This window comes from Pinus tabuliformis, chromosome 1_1 (assembly GCF_031772625.1).
Source record: "Pinus tabuliformis cultivar Carrire ecotype Pingquan chromosome 1_1, CPIR1, whole genome shotgun sequence".
NCBI classification, from domain to species: Eukaryota; Viridiplantae; Streptophyta; class Pinopsida; order Pinales; family Pinaceae; genus Pinus; species Pinus tabuliformis.
The window spans coordinates 849,998,934-850,016,978 of NC_142297.1; the positions used below are offsets into that span (position 1 = coordinate 849,998,934).

Consider the following 18,045-nt stretch of genomic DNA (forward strand, 5'->3'; position numbering starts at 1 on the left):
TTCCCTCACTAACGCAGGTTAGCAGGCTACACAGAGCTCTATAAAGCATTGTGCTTGTTCATAGGGAGCGTTAGTGGACCTACTAACTCTCTGTAGCCACTATTACAGAGAGTTAGTCTCCCAATACTTTTATTTTCAATAGTGTCTGTAAGCCAATAGGGGTGGGAAGCCTTCTCATGGACTGAAATAAGATTTGTTACTGCATTTTGCTAAGAAAATTGGTGTCCTTAATTATTTTTTTTTAGGGAAACAAGCTTTGTTTTTCTTTCTTAAAAGCATTCTTTTACGAAAGGAAGACCCACATTTTGTATTCATCCTTCAGTTTAGCTGGTTAAAAGCTGCTCTATTTTGGTTACAAGTAGTTGTTAAGAAACATTGGAAAGAAGTCTTTTGGTTATACATGTGTTAAATGACTAAGATGCATGGAAAGAATATGAATATGTGAAAAATATGAATGTGTAGAATACAACTTGTTTTCATAGAATTGAATTTTTTTTCAAAGAATTGTTTTGTGCATGATTTATTGAGTCAGAATCTCATCACATTTCATACGTCAACTCCCATATCAAAGACAATAATCAAGTACACATAAAATTTACCTAAAATCAATTAGTAACTCTTTATTGAACAAAAAAATGCTAGTGCAGGCTAGGATCTTGGGCTAAGCAGTGTGAGTAAATTGCCCAAGGTCGAAAACTGAACTAGTGTCATTAAAAGAGAGAAAAATTCCTTCTACACTCATACTACTGAGACCACTCCAATAAAAGCGGAGCAAAATACGAGACAACATCGGACTGTAAGTGAGGGTAGCCTGCCTTCTCTTACAACTCCTTTGGGTATTCTGTGTATCAGGGGTCCCTTCGGGGATTTCGGAACTGAGTCGGGGACTCGGGTATCCTGCCCACACAGCGTGTTGTCTACGACTATGTCCCCCCCAGTGGTGTCTATGATCTGAGGTATATTTAGTGGCCAAACTTTTAGGGACTTACACAAGGTGACTGGGACGGGCTGTCCTGGTACCTAACACAGACAGATCTACTTTGTCTTCAGTTTTTGGGAGGGTGCTCGTCTTCATGAGAGTACTTGGCCCCTCAATCTGAGGTTCGGGCAAAGCTCTAAAGTAACCGTAACTGTACATCTGGCCATCCTTCTCTGTTATTCATTGAGATACTAGGTTTCATCTCCAGTGATTGGTGCTTATCAGACAAGGTATTTTCCCTCTATTTACTGATTGATAGACTTAGTGTATTTTTTATATTTTAGGCACCCTAGTGTTATCGTTTTGAGACTTTAACAAATATCACAATAAAATTTATTGGTAAAAATTAATGGTCACCGTAGCTACATCCGACCCTCGTCGTCAATCTAGACGATTGCTAGGACTTCCTCCACTCACTGTGGAAGATCCGTCGAGTTCCACTGAACTGGATTCCCCATATTCGGGGGATCAGTCTCCTAGATCTCACATGGGATCTGTTTAGACAACCGATGATTCAAATTTGCTGGAGGATTTCTTTACCGAAGGATTCCTTCCTCCCTTTAACCCTCCGCTCACGAATCTGTTGGAACCTGTCTTGGCTCCCGTGGTACCTATACTTCTTGCTTCAGTAGTTGGAACATTTCCATCTATCCCGTTGACGATTAACAGGTCATGGAACTTTGTGGACACATTTGTTCCTCCACCACTTCCCCAGTCGACTGTCACCACAACATCGGTAATGGGGAACCCCACTATCCCATTTTTGTCAGGTACAACCACTCACATGACACCCTCTGCGAGCTAGTCCCAGCCGATGCCGGGTTCCACTCCTTTTGTGTGAAACTGCATACCTTCGACAAGTTCCACATACAACGCTCCCTATAATGCTCAATGTGGCACCATGGGCGTGGCTCCTGTCTACCAACAACATGGTCGGCTGCCGTTGTACAGTTCAAACCCCCAGATCCATATACCTGGGGGGGTTCCCAATATGCACATGCCGATAGGGAACATAATAGTCTCCCCCTCCATTCTCAGGCATGCATGGTCAGTCGCTAATTGACATGAGCATCCCCTTTGTCAATCAAGGACAAATGGTTAGTTCTGTGTTGGGCAAGAACCCTCAAGAGGTTCCCAACCAATCCATGGGGGCACCCTACTCACACATTCAAATGAGTCAAGGGGGAACTGCTTATCCTCGGGGCAATTCTATACCCCAGTATCAAAATCCTCATGGAAATCCACTCTACAAAACCATACCTCAAAGCAACTACTACACCACGCAACCCATGTATAATATTGCGAACCAAACGATGGGAGGAGCACAAAGCTCCTCAAGTCATCCGTCATCACCATGGTCCAAGTCAGGGGTACCTAACTCTCTGCCTTTCTTGGAAATTTTGGATATACCCGACTTATACAAACTGACGAACGACACCATCTATCACAACTTACAATGGCCGCTGATCCCGCATAAGATACCAACGGACATCCCAAAGTTCGATGGAAATCAAGGGGAGGATTTGGGCACCCATATCACCACCTACCATCTCTGGTGTGTTTCAAACTCTATGGTGGATGATAGTGTCTGGTTACGTCTTTTTCCCCGCACCCTCACTGGCAACGCAGCGAAATGGTATATTGAGTTACCACATGCGTTAGTAAACACCTTCGATGCTTTAGCGATGGAATTCCTAAAGCACTTCTAGCTACCCATCCACTATGAGACTGGGACAAATCTCCTCACTTCATTTCGTCAGGATACTGCCACCCACATCTCCGATCATATACATGAATGGAGACGTAGGCGGAGGTTAGTCAAAGCTCCCATCCCAAACTTTCTCTTAACGGACTGGTTCTGCAAGTCCTTACTCCCGCAAATCGCTAGAGATGTCGCTCTAGGTGGTGCGGTCATAGAAGACCAATCCATACGTCGTGCCCAACACTTAGATCTGATATATTCACAGTCTGGCACTCTTTACGACATAATCCCCAATGCCCCTGGCAACCCCAATGCTTCCGCTACTCAGCACCCCGGAGTGCACGCCGACGGGATTGTCGGTGCCACCTCTGGGGCTGCTGTAAAACAACTCAGTGGTCACATCACCGAGATGTCAGTGGACCCCTCTACCAAATCAACTGCTCTTCCTGCCACTGCAATAAACTCTGTGCAGTCTACGCAAAAATCTGGTGGCAAGAACAAGAAGAATAAGAAAAAGACCACTCCTTCTAAAGAGCAGTCAACAAAGTAGCCAAACCCAAAACAAAAGGTTTTTGCACCCACTGACGAGGAAAAGGATAAACCCACCAGATATCCATGCAAACTCTGTGCTCAAGACCACACGACCTGGTGTTGTCCGCGTCTTCTGGAATGCACAGAATACCTTGCCAAAAACGATACTGGTAAGACCCTCGTTGTCCTTAGGAATCCTTTTCCCACTCAACAACAGAAAAATCTTATTGTAAACCAATCGTAACCCCCGCAAGGGGGCAACGATGGTTCGCAACATCCTTCAGCTGGTGAATGATCTTCTACCGTTTACACATTTGAAACGGTAGAACTCGCCACAAGAGCCAAAAATTATGGAGCTCCTGTCGCTCATGCAGCGGAACCTTCCTCAAGTCCAAGCCCACCATCGCCCAATGATTTGCATATCGAAAGGCCAGTTGCAGACCTTGTAATTTAACCCCCAAAAGGGGCACTTCGATGCACAATGCATAATATATCTGCACGTGCCGCCCAAAACTACAACATTGTAGAAGATTCGGCACAGAAGCCGTCGGCCATGTCAGCACTCGAAGTATTACAAACATGCCCAACACAACGGAAAGCTTTGCTTTTGGCTATTGGTGGTATCGACCCAGAGAATTCCATGCTTACTGTTTTCGACATGGACAAGTGTAAACCTCCCCTTTCTCACTAGCTTGCATTCCAGGTGCATATAACTTCGAAAGGTAAAGGTATACACAGAACTGTCATCGACGAAGGTGCTTCTACCTGTGTCATGTCAGCTTCATGTTGGCTCGCGGGGTTCTCCAACCCTATCCCTGCCGTCGAACTCCCTTAAAGCTTTTGACGGCCACATCTTTATCCCAAAAGGATTCCTAGCCAGTTTCCCCATCACTTTGTGTGGGAAAACTGTAACGGTGGACATAGAAGTTGTCGACAAAAAACTTGACTATAATCTCTTGCTGGGTTGCAGTTGGACATATGCCATGTTGGCCTTCATATTTACTGTCTTTCACGTCATCCTCTTTCCATTGGATGGAAAGGTAGTTACAGTAGATCAGTTGTCTTTCTACAACCCTGATTATTCACCATTACCAAGTGGCTCCGTACACCTAGTAGGAGGTGGAACTGACTCTTATGTCATTTTAGGTACCAGTCTACTGAAGGCTTCTTCTCTCATGGGTTTTTTTCCTCTTCAGCCGTCCAAGGTTTCACAAACGGTCAACATGCCTTCATCTATTCCTCATGAATTGACTCATCCATGGATCCTACCGGCTCCTTCAAACCTTGACACATTCGGAGAACAAATGTCGTTGTCACCAGCTAAATTGGCCTACCAAGCCTTTCAAACTGCATCCGCATCTCCAGTCACGTTGGTTACTGCCAATGGTACCTCCGCCCCTCCCATAACTGCTCCTCCTTTAGATCCACTTGATCGACTCCTACCTACGAACGAAGTTGTTCGAGAAATCATGAGCTTTGGAGAGCAACATTGGGAGGATTGGCCCCATCGTGTTTCGATATCTGATTCAGACACGATGCCTCTTCAAATCCTGTCCCCTAACATACCAGAAATCATTTTCTCACCCTATATAACCATCCAAATTCTGGATGTGGAAGAAAACATGTGTGACACTTCCAAATCATTGCCCATCGATATTTCTGTCAAGAAAGGCTTCGTGGAAAACATCCAGATTAGAGTCGATTACAATCCTGAGGAAATTGCAAGCTCCACTTGCCTATTTAAGGAATCCCACAATGTATTTAGTGGGTCTCACGAGGAAATGCCTAGCATTAATCCGTCTAGTTTCGCGCATGAGATCCAGCTTTATGACAATGAAAACCCATTGCGTTTCAGATCCCTTCCCTAGAAATAGCCGTTGAACCCCTGCTTGGCATTACTGCCGATGAAGAACGCTTACTATGCCTTAAACAGTTGGATAAAACCCGTCGAGATGCCAACTTGGCACTCGAGGCTCACAAGCGCCAGGTACAATCCCTATTTGCGAAAGAGCTTAAGTTTCATTCTTACCAAGAGGGTGACCTTGTGTTGTTCTATCATCCAAAAGATGACCTCTTGGAGGCATGCATGCTTCAACCCAAAAGGCTAGGTCCCTATGTAGTAAAGAAAGTCCTCCCCACAGGGGCATATGAACTGCAGGACCAGGAACGAGTCCCACTCAAGGAGCCCAACTATGGGCTCTATCTGAAAAAGTATTCTACCTAGTATTGCACTGGACAGGTGCTTTGTAATTTTATGTATTCATAAGTTTTGCTTCCCATTTTGGTGTGATTGGATTGTTTTGTTATTTAGTGGAGTTCTTGTCTCATACATTCTTCTCGCAATGCAGATGTCTTCGTTACCCTTAGCATATGTAGGATACACGGATGGTTCCAGTCGTCACACACGGCACATTGCATCAACTGCTTGGGTCATCTACACACCCGAGTTGGAACTATTTTGCTCCGAGGGGGGGTCTTTCTTGGTACTGCCACCAACAATATTGCTGAGTACATGTCCATCGTTTCACTTCTCATGGAAGCGTCATCAAGGGGCATATCCAATCTGGTGGTCAGGTTAGACTCCCAGCTAGTCGTTATGCAATTGACAAACCGTTATCACATTCGTAATCCAACCTTGTTGAGTCATTATCTAAGGGTACGAATCTTGGAATGTCGATTTGAAATAATCACATATGAACATGTTCCTCGAGAATTAAATACGGTTGCTGATTCATTAGCTAACTATGTATTAGATTGACATTTGTCTCATTCTTTATAGAAGCATGCATGAAAAGTAAAACATTTACTGAGTTAATTTTTTTTACAAAAACAATTAAAAACACATTTACACCATCAAAATACCAAAAATATCTGTGTATATATATATATATATAGATCAAAATCCAATCTTTTACATCAAAATATTCCAAATCTTGGATGTTTTAAGTACAAAATGGCTACTAAGCCCAACTACAAACACCCATATGGCTACGCCAAAACACCTGCTAAAAGAGCCTATTGCTCCTGAAATGTTAAAACTGCTCTAGCTACCCTCTGAAAAGGAACAAGAAACCGCTTAAGTACACCGACTGTGTGCCACTGCATATGAGTGGGAATCTCTCTTATAGGAAGGGGCGACACACATGGTCAAACCCTCCAGGTTCCTAAGAACCTTGCGAAGACTGTCGACATCGCCCCCTCCAGCAGGTAGTTGGCCTCCTCGTCGCATATGGCAAGGTTCGCCTCCGGGTCGTAATGGCGCCACATCTGTGTTAAGCATAAAGTTTCATGTTAGTACTTATTACTCCTATAAAAAACATTGCATAAACATTCCAAAACCAAAAAATACAATAGATCACTTTTTGTGATATTTTATTGCTCTTTAAAAAATATAAACATCTCCGAGCCTTTCACCGTTGGGCTCGTTAAACATATACGACGATGATCTAAGCAACTCTTTTTTGATCTTTTTCTAGCTCATTAAACTGAAAAAGACCATTTGAGCATTCTTTTTAGCATTTTTTCTCGCTCGTTAAACGGAAAAAATCCCGATTTTTGTCTTTAGGCTCATTAAACGTTGTAAAGATGACCCGAGCATTATTTTAGGTACTTTTCTCGCTCGTTAAACTGAAAAATCTCGAGTTTTTGTTACCGGGCTTGTTAAAAATATACGGCAGCAGCAAGAGCACTTTCTTTTTTGGGACCATTTCTCGCTCTTAAATCGAAAAATCCCCGAGTTTTTCCTCCCTTCAAGCTCATTAAATCTACAAAGGAGGAATGAGCAGTTCTTTTTACCTCTTTTTTCTCGCTCACTAAACTGAAAAAAGATACCTTGAGTTTCCTTCATTTGACTCGTTAAAATTTGATGAAGGCATTGAGTTTGTCGTCACGTGACTCATTAAAATTTCATGACGAAAAATGAATTTAGTCTGTCTCCTTATACTTGTAACAAAATGAGGTCGACATCTATTGAACATAGGTTTCTCTTTATCCAGATTCAATAGATTAACTAATGGAAAAGTAACTGATCCGGGTATACTATTAACCTTTTGTCGCACCTGGTTAATAACTATGACAAAGGGACCACCATGGAGTTGCTCTTTACGATCTTTTCAGACTCTCTAAATATGAAAAGACCACCGATTTGTCTAGTCTGGACTCTTTAAATTACACAGACAAGATATAGAGTCACTCTTTTTACGATACTTTTCAGACTCTTAAAACATGAAAAAATCGACGAGTTTGCCTGTTTGGACTCATTAAACTAATCAGATAGGGCAAAGAGTCACTCTTTTCGCAGTCCTTTTCAAACTCTTTAAAAACGAAAAGATCGATGAGTTTACCATCTAGACTCATTAAACTAATTAGACGGGGAAATTTGACAATACAACTGTATTCCATATTAGAAAGCGCGATTTAGCAACAGTCGCTCCCTTGAACATGGCACTCCCTCAAATAAAACTTTCTTGTGATGGCTTCTCAATATGAATCCTACCATCCTATGAGTTTAGCCTATATACCCTGATGTAATTGCATCTCTGTATCCTAACACTCTGTAGTGTTCATGAGTCTAGTGCTGCATGGTTAAAACTATTATCGTGCCTTCTATTATTCAAGGGTTAACCTTTTATTTCCTCCATCAACCCATCAAACATATTCTTTCATCATGCACTCTGTTGTTTAGACCTAAATGCTCAAAAGATTCCTCAAAAAACAAAATCATTCTTGTCCCGTTTCGTGTCAAATGATGTAGGACACATTATTGCCTACCTTTCGACAGGTATCTTCCTATCGACTTCAACACTCTATCTAGGAAGACAACCCAGAAACACATTCAGTGCTTTCATACTTGCAGACATTAGTGGCAGGTTACCTTGTGTTTGATTAGGGGTTCTCATTATTGGCTCCTGGTTAAGCGATTCTACAGGTGTTCGACGACAAAGACATCTTTCACACTCGCTAGATTGCACTGTGCATCTTGGAGACCATCACCATTATTGGTGGCCTTCCTCGCGTCTGTTAACAGTCTCCATTATTGACTGGTAATCAGATGATTTCGTGCATGTTCGACGTCAATGCATATATTCACATGTATCGATCTATGTTGTTCGGTGAAGCGGAAATCAAGACCTTGGGTAGAGGCTTGCATCATTCAGCCTTGTTTCCTCTCCCAAGCTACAAATATTGTTTTTTGGAGACAACTTTTCAGGATGATTAAATTATGACACCGCATCCGCATTGTGCTTATCGGCGGTCAGTGTCGTCATATCTCTTTTGACAAGAATCACTCTGACATAGCTACTAAGCATGAAAATTCCTGACTCAGGACATGATTTTAGCAGTTATATATATATATATATATATATCTGTGTGTGTATGTGTGTGTTGTATCAGGTTTCCCATACCGCCCAAAGCTTCGATCCTCTCTCTCTTTTTGAAAGGAAAATTACAGTTAAAGTAAAGTATTTCAGCCATCGTCGCAACCTCTAATCTCATACTTTAGGGGGCATCTGTTATACAACAAATTGACCTCCTCATCAACTCAGAGAGGAAAGACATGATGACTGAAGCAAAGACCACAGTTACAAGCCTTGATGCCACACTAAAGATGGTTGTACACTGAAAACCTGCTTTATAAAGCTTGTTACCAAGCCTAAGGGAGCATTAGTGACCCCACTAACTCATGTTGCTAGTGAGGGGACAACATTAGTGAAACTTGATGAAGTTCAATGGGTCAAAGGAACGAATTGACTCAATAAATATCTAGGTATTTGTTCCTAAATTTATGCAAGAAAAGCAAGGAAACATCCAAAATTGAGATATTTAGAGGATTTCCAATCAGAGAGAAGGAGGCAAATGGGAAAGAGCTGAAAAGCATGGCAACTTCATTGCTTTTACCCTAGTGAACTCAAGGAGGAACTTGGCAACCCTAACTCAATTACTATATAAGCAAAGCTAGGGCCATTGTGATAGGGGTCAGAGCATTTGAAAGGATAGCCTACTTGACTGTTGAGCATTGACTCATATCATAAGAAGTGAGCAAGAAGGGGGAGAGAGAGAGAGAAGTTGAAGGGGTAGAGGAAGGCTGATGCAATAGATGGTTGTAATCACTCTTTCAATATAAATATAGAATTGCAGTTGTGTTGTCTACTCTACGGTGTTGGTATTATCATTCATTAAGTTGTTTGTTGAACACCTGTTTACATAAGTAGCTTAGTTGTATGCAATTAGATGTTCTCTTATATATTCATGTATTAATCATCAGAGTTATATGTTGTGATTACACTTGTCTCTTCTTTGTGCAGGACTTGATTTTGAAGCCGGTTTTGAGGGAGTTCCACTTGGCTGCATTGTGATCTCCAAACAAATCTACAAGGAGACTTGAGGTAAGCTACTTCTAATGTTTTGATAGTTGATTATTGTCTATGAACATGCATGTAACTCTGTAACCATTGCAGATAATCTTACAGTCTGTCAAAGGTCCAGGGAAGACCTTTGAGGGTATTTTCATTCTCCATACACCGTGCATTTTACCCCATAGCAACCTTGCTGCAAAATGAAGTGCCCGGGTCGAGTGCAAAAGACCCAACCCCTATTGAGTCATCTAATGACTGAAGTAGAGTAGCAAAAAACAATTTTTTGGTTTTATGTTGATTTGGTCGGATAACATTGACTTTAAAAGTTGAAGGATTGAGCATATATTTAATACAATAGTATATTTAGCATGGATGGATATTCTCCAACTGTTTAAATTTTGGACGACATATGATGTTGATCGGTGGCCAACACACTATAGACTTGGCTTCCCTCGGGCAAGTTGAGGCCACCAGACATACTTTTTGTTACTTGCCTATATACTATTAATAGAAAAAAGGAAGTACTCCCAAGCTTACACATAAAAATAAATAAATAAATAAATAAATAGATAAATAAATATATCGTATTATGAATGTTTTTTATTTTTTATTTTTATTTTTTCCTATATATAAACAAGTTAATATTGAAATAAATTAACAAGATATTTAAATGGCTTATATAAGTTTGGTGCTTAATGAAAATAGTTTTTATTTTATTTTATTTTTTATCTTTTATTTTTAATTAGTATAGCATTATGTTATTTTATATAGATATAGAGATATTTTATTTATGTTTAAGAGTGAAAATGAAATGTTTCTACCACATTTCATTTATACTAGGTTATTTAATACTAGATTGTAATATTAAGAGAGTGAATAGGGTAAGAGTGAGATTATTATTAATGTTTAATAATGTTTTTAATTAAAACTAATCAAACATGTATTTTTTACCATGAGATTCTAGGCTCAAATCTCTAGAATTTAATGAGAGTGTTGTGGTTGGCCTAATAATTAAAGTGGTAGTGGTTGAAATCAACCTTATATATATATAAATTCAAAATTTAACACTAAAAAAATTATACATCTCCTTCCTCTTTATACTCTTTCAAAACAATAATAATAAAGTTCAATAGTTGGAAATAGAGATATCAAGATAATAATAATAGAATCCAATAATTGAAAATCGAGATACCACTTATCAACTAAGTCACTTGACACGGGGATTCAAGATTCAATGGATACGAGGATTCGATATGGGGATTCGAGTGCCAGATATGGACATGTTGATCCCCTGTATCAAGACACGTTCGGATATATATATATTAAAAATTAAATATTTCATACACAAATTCTCATTCATGATATGAATTCATTGATTCAAACATAGATCTTCATTTAGATGTAAGCTTTACAAAGTAACATTATGCATACAAAATTACAAATACAATTGTGACATAAATGATAAATGATAAATTATAAATTTATAATACATATTCAATTCATCAATGATCCAATAAGAAAAAGAGAAGACAATAAGATAAAGATATTGTAGTTTTCTTATTAAGTCATCAAAATCAAAATGTGTTATTGGTTACATAGGTAGTGCAATGTCAATGGAAAATAGAAATAGCAAATACAAAACAACTACAAGTCTACAAGTATACAAGCCTCAAAGTCATCAATCCTCATAGTCATCATCAAAATCAACAACACTCTCCTTTGTTGCATCCTCCTCCTCTGTATCCAAAGTCATCTTTGCATCTGCTGGTGTGGAGGATGACCCCTTTATAGTATCACCATCACTAAATCTGACATGCTCTAGCACTTACTTGTTGCTTGAATCTCCTTGAAAATGCTCCCACACCCTTTGCTCCTTGCTCCCACACATACACAACAAACCCACAACAAACTAAACAAGTGAATGTGCAAATACAATGGGGAAATCAACCTTTATAACACCATGCAAATTCTTGATTTTCAGATTCGAAGTGTCCTGATTGTGACACGTTTCGGATTCGAAGTGTTCTAATTGGAACACGTTCCGGATTCGAAGTGCCCCAATTAGACACGACGTGTCTTGATTTTCGGACACGAATCCGCCCGAATCAATTCGCCAGATTCAAGACATGTAAGGCCCGGGGCACGAATCCAGTTTCATAGCTTATCAAGATAATAATAATAGAATCCAATAATTGAAAATCGAGATATCAAGATAGTAATAGGTTATTAAAATTATAGCAAAATATACGTTGCTCCTGTGAATTCATAATTTGTTAGGTTGAGAGGAATTTTTTTAATTGCCCTTTTACAATAAATTCGAACCATTTCCAAAAATGGAAAACAGTTCAGTTTTATTAACTACATAGAATTGAACCACTTTGAAAAATGGAAAACAGTTCAGTTGTATTAACTGCATAGAATTGAACCAGTTCAAAAAATGGAAAACAGTTTAGTTTTAATCTCTCCATAGGATGGACCTCATCTTGTGTAAAAGCACACACCATAATGTGTCCACTGGGCATTTTGATGTCTAACCATGTGGTACTACCCTTACCTAAAGCGACCATCCCTCCTTACAGAAATCCTACCGAATCAGCCCCCAGATCCCCAATAAATGACATTTTAACTTTTTCCACGCCTTCTAGATAATGTCGCATCACATTAAGTAGGTTGCTGCTATATTTTTCAGTTTTTATTTATTAGTAATGTGGCATCACATCAACTATGTTAGGTTGCTGCTATATTTTTCAGTTTTTTATCAGTAAAGTGGCATCACATCAATTATATTTTGAGTTTTTAAATTAGTTGAATATAGTTTGATTATAAATATTTTAAAATTTAATAATATGAGTTTTTTGGTGTTTAGATTATTAAATTAAATTTATTTTTATTATGGGTTTTAGAAATATTTTAAAATTTAAGGATTTTAATTGTTTTTTAATTTAATTTAATTATAAATAATGTATAATTAAATAATATTTTTTTAAGATTGGAATAAATTTTAAAATTGTTTTTATTTGGTTAAGAGTTCATCTTTCAAGACTTAGAGGTATACAAAATGAAAGCTTGCTCCTTCACTGACCATCAATAAGTCATTCCAAGTGGCATGATTTTCTCTGAATAACAATGATGAATCACCATGTATCGACAAAAAATGGCTGTCATCATTAGTTTGATAATTTTTTTTATAGGTGGGAAAACTTATCATATCTCAGTGGTCAAATCACTAGTTAGGACAACCATCTCTAGCTATTATCCCCAACTCATAACCATTATTCAAGGAAAGCCACGACACTTAAAACCACGTATCCACAAAAAATGGCTGTCATCATTAGTTTGATAATTTTTTTTATAGGTGGGAAAACTTATCATATCTCAGTGGTCAAACCACTAGTTAGGACAACCATCTCTAGCTATTATCCCCAACTCATAACCATTATTCAAGGAAAGCCACGACACTTAAAACCACGGTCATTAAGGCTCAAACTTTCACTCCTACCTTATGGGCATCCACTGCTGCCAGATAAACATTTTAGATTGTTAACCTATTTTTTTAGGTCCCAAGAAAATGAACTCTTAACCAAGCAAAAACTTAAAAATATACTCCAGGCGATTACTAATTTAACCATTAAATTAATATTGATATAAATAAACAAATTTAATTTAATTGATTATAAATTTTAAAAATATAAAAATATTTTTTTTTCCCTATTACATATTTCAAAATATGTTACCAAAATCTACCATAACCATCTTTCATTTATTTGATATTCTCTTAGTGAATCCAGTTCAACGACAAACCAGAATAGAGTTAGTATCCATTCATTTAAATTTCTGTCGAAATATTTGAATTCAATGCGTCTTAATTGCACTCATTCCCAAGTTTCACTTCCTTTTATCCGACAGCAGTTCCCATTTACTGTCTGCACATACGGATGCCAAGATCCACGATCATTTATTTATTTCGCTTTCAAATCCTTCACCCTCACGCACGGGAACTTGGAAGTGGATCTCCAATCTTCCCGCGCCTCCCATCGGCAGATAGATTACAGTCCCCGTGATATATTCCAACATTTGCCGACTATCACTCATAAACTCACTGTGATCACGAGCTTACTCTCGCTCTGTTTAATACTTACGCTCCATACTGCTCACGAGATCAAGATATTTAAATTTATATGGCGCCTTATTCTCGAACTCTAAACCTATAAGTCTCCGAGCCACAAAAGCTGAGTCGAATATAGCAACAAAAAAAAAAGACTGCATTCAAGCTATGAAGATTCTTCATCCTGAACGAGCCGTGGAACAGATTTTTTGGTTAATGTTTGTAACGTCCATGGCAGCCGGCATGACGAGAGGCAGTGGAGCTGAGTCTGTTCAGACGTATATAGTTCACCTCAGCGATATGGAAACAGAAGGTATTCAGCACTCCGATCGCCGGGAAAGGCATTCGAATCTTTTGGGTCGGGTAACCGGAGATCCGGCCGGGTCACGGATTCTGTATTCATACGAGTCTGTAATCAATGGCTTTTCTGCGAGGCTCAGCGAGAGCGAAATCTTGGCTTTACAAAGCGTGGATGGATTTGTGGCGGCTTATCCCGATAGAATACTGAATCTGCAGACCACGTATTCGTATCGTTTTCTTCAACTGGATTCTCTTGTTGGGAAACTATGGCCGGCGTCCGGGTTCGGGGAAGGTACCATAATTGGTGTTTTGGATACCGGAGTTTGGCCCGAGAGCCCGAGCTTCAGAGACGATGGCATGCCAGGGGTTCCAGAGAGATGGAGAGGCGGATGCCAGAGCGGGCCACGAGATTTCAATGCTTCGCATTGTAATAAGAAGCTGATTGGGGCGCGGTTTTTTAACAGCGGGCATCAGGCGGGGTTTTCTGAGATAGTTTCCGGGGGTCAACCCGAGTACGAGTCACCGCGGGACTCCAAGGGCCACGGTACCCACACTGCGTCTACCGCGGCTGGGAATACGGTTATCGATGCTAATCTTTTGAGCAACGCTAAGGGAATAGCGAGAGGCATGGCTCCGTCCGCGCACGTAGCTATGTATAAGGTGTGTTGGGACGGAGGATGCTATAGCTCCGATATCTTGGCCGGCATGGATGCGGCCATCTCGGATGGAGTGGACGTTATTTCGCTGTCCATTGGGGGTTTCTCGGTGCCTTTTTATGAAGACAGCATTGCTATTGGGGCGTTTCGGGCAACGGAGCGCGGGGTGTTCGTGGCCTGCGCGGCGGGCAACAATGGGCCTTTCGGTTATTCGGTGTCCAACGAGGCGCCCTGGATCATGACTGTCGGAGCCGGGACTGTGGACAGGAATTTCCCTGCCAAGGTCCGGCTTGGAAACGGGCGAGTGTTATACGGGGAGTCTCTGTATGATGCCACATTGGGTGCCAAGGAAAGTCTTGTGCCTATCGTTTACGCGGGCGATGCAGGGATTCAGAATAATTCAAAATATTGTTTTCCTGAGACGCTGAATCCCGCCGCGGTTGCGGGGAAAATGGTTGTTTGCGATTTGGGGTCCAATGCACGGGCCGAGAAAGGGGAGGTGGTGAGAAAGGCCGGCGGGGTTGGCATGATCTTGGCGGGCTCTCAATTAAATGGGGAAGCGACGGCCGCGGAAGCTCACGTATTGCCTGCAACGCAGGTGGGTATTCTTAACCATTTTTCTTGATTACCTGCATGTTAATTTGCATTTCATACGCTAAAAGTAGTATAACTACGCAGTTAGTCGTTCATATATATATATGAAATGTGATTCGGAAGATGTAAGTTGGTGAGTCAGTTTTAGTGGTTCAGTTTTATAAATTTGAAGCAGGAAAAAAGGTTATGCAGTAAATTCTTAAGTTGATGGTATATTAGTCTAGTTTATAAATTATTTTAGAGTATAAATAATTAAAATGATCAAACTATTTAAACAAAATTTTAATTTAAAAAAGTATATTATATATATGGTATTATTACTCGGTTTTGTTTTGATGGTGTATTAGTTTGTTTTCCATCTTAAAAATATGTTGATTATGGTTATTAATTTGTGTTTGAAAAATAAATTATGTTGTTTATGTATAGTTTAATTTTTGGAATTCAATTTTTGTCATTTTTTATTATTATTTAAATTTATTTATTTGTAAGATGATTGGTTGATCTCTTATTATGGATTTGTTTTTAGTTTTATTTATTTTTTATTTAATTTTCTGATTTTTTTTTTTTATTATTTCCATTTTTATGGATTATAGTTTTTTCTTCATATTTTCAATTTAAAAATGTTTATTAAAAATATATTTAAATAAAATTTAATTATAAAAATTATATATATTAAAAAATAACACATATATAAACAATATTAGTTAATCATATTTCTTAATTTTTGGTGATGACATTTTATTTTTATGATGAAATTTTTGTTTTTATTATTTTTTAGTTTAATTACACTCTATTTAAATTAAGCTATAAGTACTAGCTACTATTAAACCTTGTTATTATATAAAAGTGTTTTATAAAATATATTTAACAATTTTTTTAAAATAGATTATGTAAAAATTTAAAAATTTAGACTTATATATTTTATATAAATATTGTGTATAAAAACCTATATATTATATTTTTATTTTTCAAAAATAATATTAATATTAAAATCACAACTATATATAATTAAAATAATTATATATATTTTTTTAAATAAAAGAAATATCCAAACATGTAAAGAAAATGATAACATTTTATTTATTTAAGAATAATAAGAAGATCTAACAAATATAAATTTGTTTTACGAATCAAAATTAAAATTTTGAGTTAAAATAAATTTGAATTATTAATGTGGTTTGGATTATTAAATTTGAATTTTGAGTGTCTCTTTTATAATATTTTTTAAAGAATTAAAAGGTTTTTAACCAGTTCAATAGTTTATTAAATCCATTTATATATTCATAAACATATTTTTAAATAGCTAAAATTCATTATCATAATATTTCTAACATTTATTTCTAACATTTAGTTTAAGATAAAATTCAAATTCCTAATGAAAGATTTAGCTCCCCAGAGAAAAGGTGGTCGAAGCTTTCCATTTATAAATTAGCTTTTATTTCATATCATAATGTCAACTACTCTGACCTCTTCTCAAAATAATCTGTGCAGGTGGGCTACGCAGAGGCGAACATCATTAAAAAATACGTGAATTCCTCTGCCAATCCTCGTGCAGCCATTCATTATGGAGGAACCGTATACAGGGCCTCACGTGCACCGGCGGTCGCTTCGTTTTCGTCCCGGGGGCCGAGCACCATGAATCCCGAGATCCTCAAGCCAGACGTCATCGCGCCCGGCGTGAACATTTTAGCAGCGTGGCCCCTCAATCTGGCCCCCTCCGGCCTCCCAACCGACAAGAGAAGAGTCGAATTCAATGTCGTCTCCGGCACATCGATGGCGTGCCCACATGTAGCCGGCGTAGCCGCATTGCTCAAGAGCCTTCACCCCAAGTGGAGCACTGCAGCCATCAAATCGGCGCTGATGACCACCGCTGACATCGTCGACAACCGGAGAAGCCCGATCATGGACACCGCCAGCAGCCGAGTTGCCGACATTTTCGCTACGGGCGCCGGGCACATCAATCCCAGCAGAGCAGCCGACCCGGGGCTGATCTACGACATCGACGTCCAGGATTATCTCGGCTATCTCTGCACTCTCCAATACACGGATTCTCAGATCCACGTCATTGCAAACAAGAAAGTCAAATGCTCGAATTTCAGAAATTACACGGGCACCCTCAATTACCCATCCCTCACTGCTAATTTTAACCTTCACGCAGTTGGACATGGGCATCATGTGACATCGAAGCGATGGGTGACCAACGTTGGAACTGCGAGATCAATCTACTTGGCCCGTGTGATTGAGCCCACAGGGGTTACAGTAAAGGTGCAGCCAACCAAATTGGAATTTACTGAACTCAACCAGAAGTTGGCGTACACGGTAACATTCATAAACAAATTGAAGAACGAAACTCTAATGCCTCCGTTTTCGAGCGGCTCTGTGACGTGGGTTCACCATGGAAACGACCACGGTTCGATTCGCTACAGAGTCAGAAGCCCCATAGCTGTCACTTGGTCTACGTAGCCTGCTAATGCGGTCCATTCAAGATCTAAATTGTACCGATAATATTATACTCGTCTGATAAATTTGTAAACTGTACAGTAAACTGGGTTGTGGTGTAATATTATAAAGATAAATAAGTGACAGATTTTTCATGATTTGCCGTGAGTAACAGAAAATCAAAGCGTACACGTTATATATATCGAGATGAGGACATGAATGACTTCTGTTCGAGTGCAAAAGGATTTTTTTTAGGCTTGTACTCTACAGATTGTCATTTGCCCCTGCAAGCCATTGAATTAATATGCTGTTCGAGCGTCAGGGCATTGATGTTTGTAATTGTACTTAGTTTTGGCCGCTGGCAGTGTTTTTTTAATTGCGAC

General features: G+C 39.1%; 1 protein-coding gene across 1 annotated transcript; it reads left to right on the forward strand.

The window, feature by feature from the left end:
• The first annotated feature begins 13,625 nt into the window (after positions 1-13,625).
• On the forward strand, positions 13,626-17,686 carry LOC149216938 (subtilisin-like protease SBT1.2). The gene is made up of 2 exons (XM_089391292.1): positions 13,626-15,227; positions 16,715-17,686. The coding sequence occupies exons 1-2, from the start codon at positions 13,842-13,844 to the stop codon at positions 17,684-17,686; spliced, it is 2,358 nt and encodes a 785-aa protein (XP_089247418.1). The 5' UTR covers positions 13,626-13,841.
• Positions 17,687-18,045: the final 359 nt, after the last annotated feature.

Coding starts and splice junctions, on each gene's coding strand:
- LOC149216938 (XM_089391292.1), top strand. CDS start 13,842: ATGAAGATTCTTCATCCTGAACGAGCCGTGGAACAGATTTTTTGGTTA. Junction 15,228..16,714: donor ACGTATTGCCTGCAACGCAG/GTGGGTATTCTT, acceptor TAATCTGTGCAG/GTGGGCTACGCAGAGGCGAA.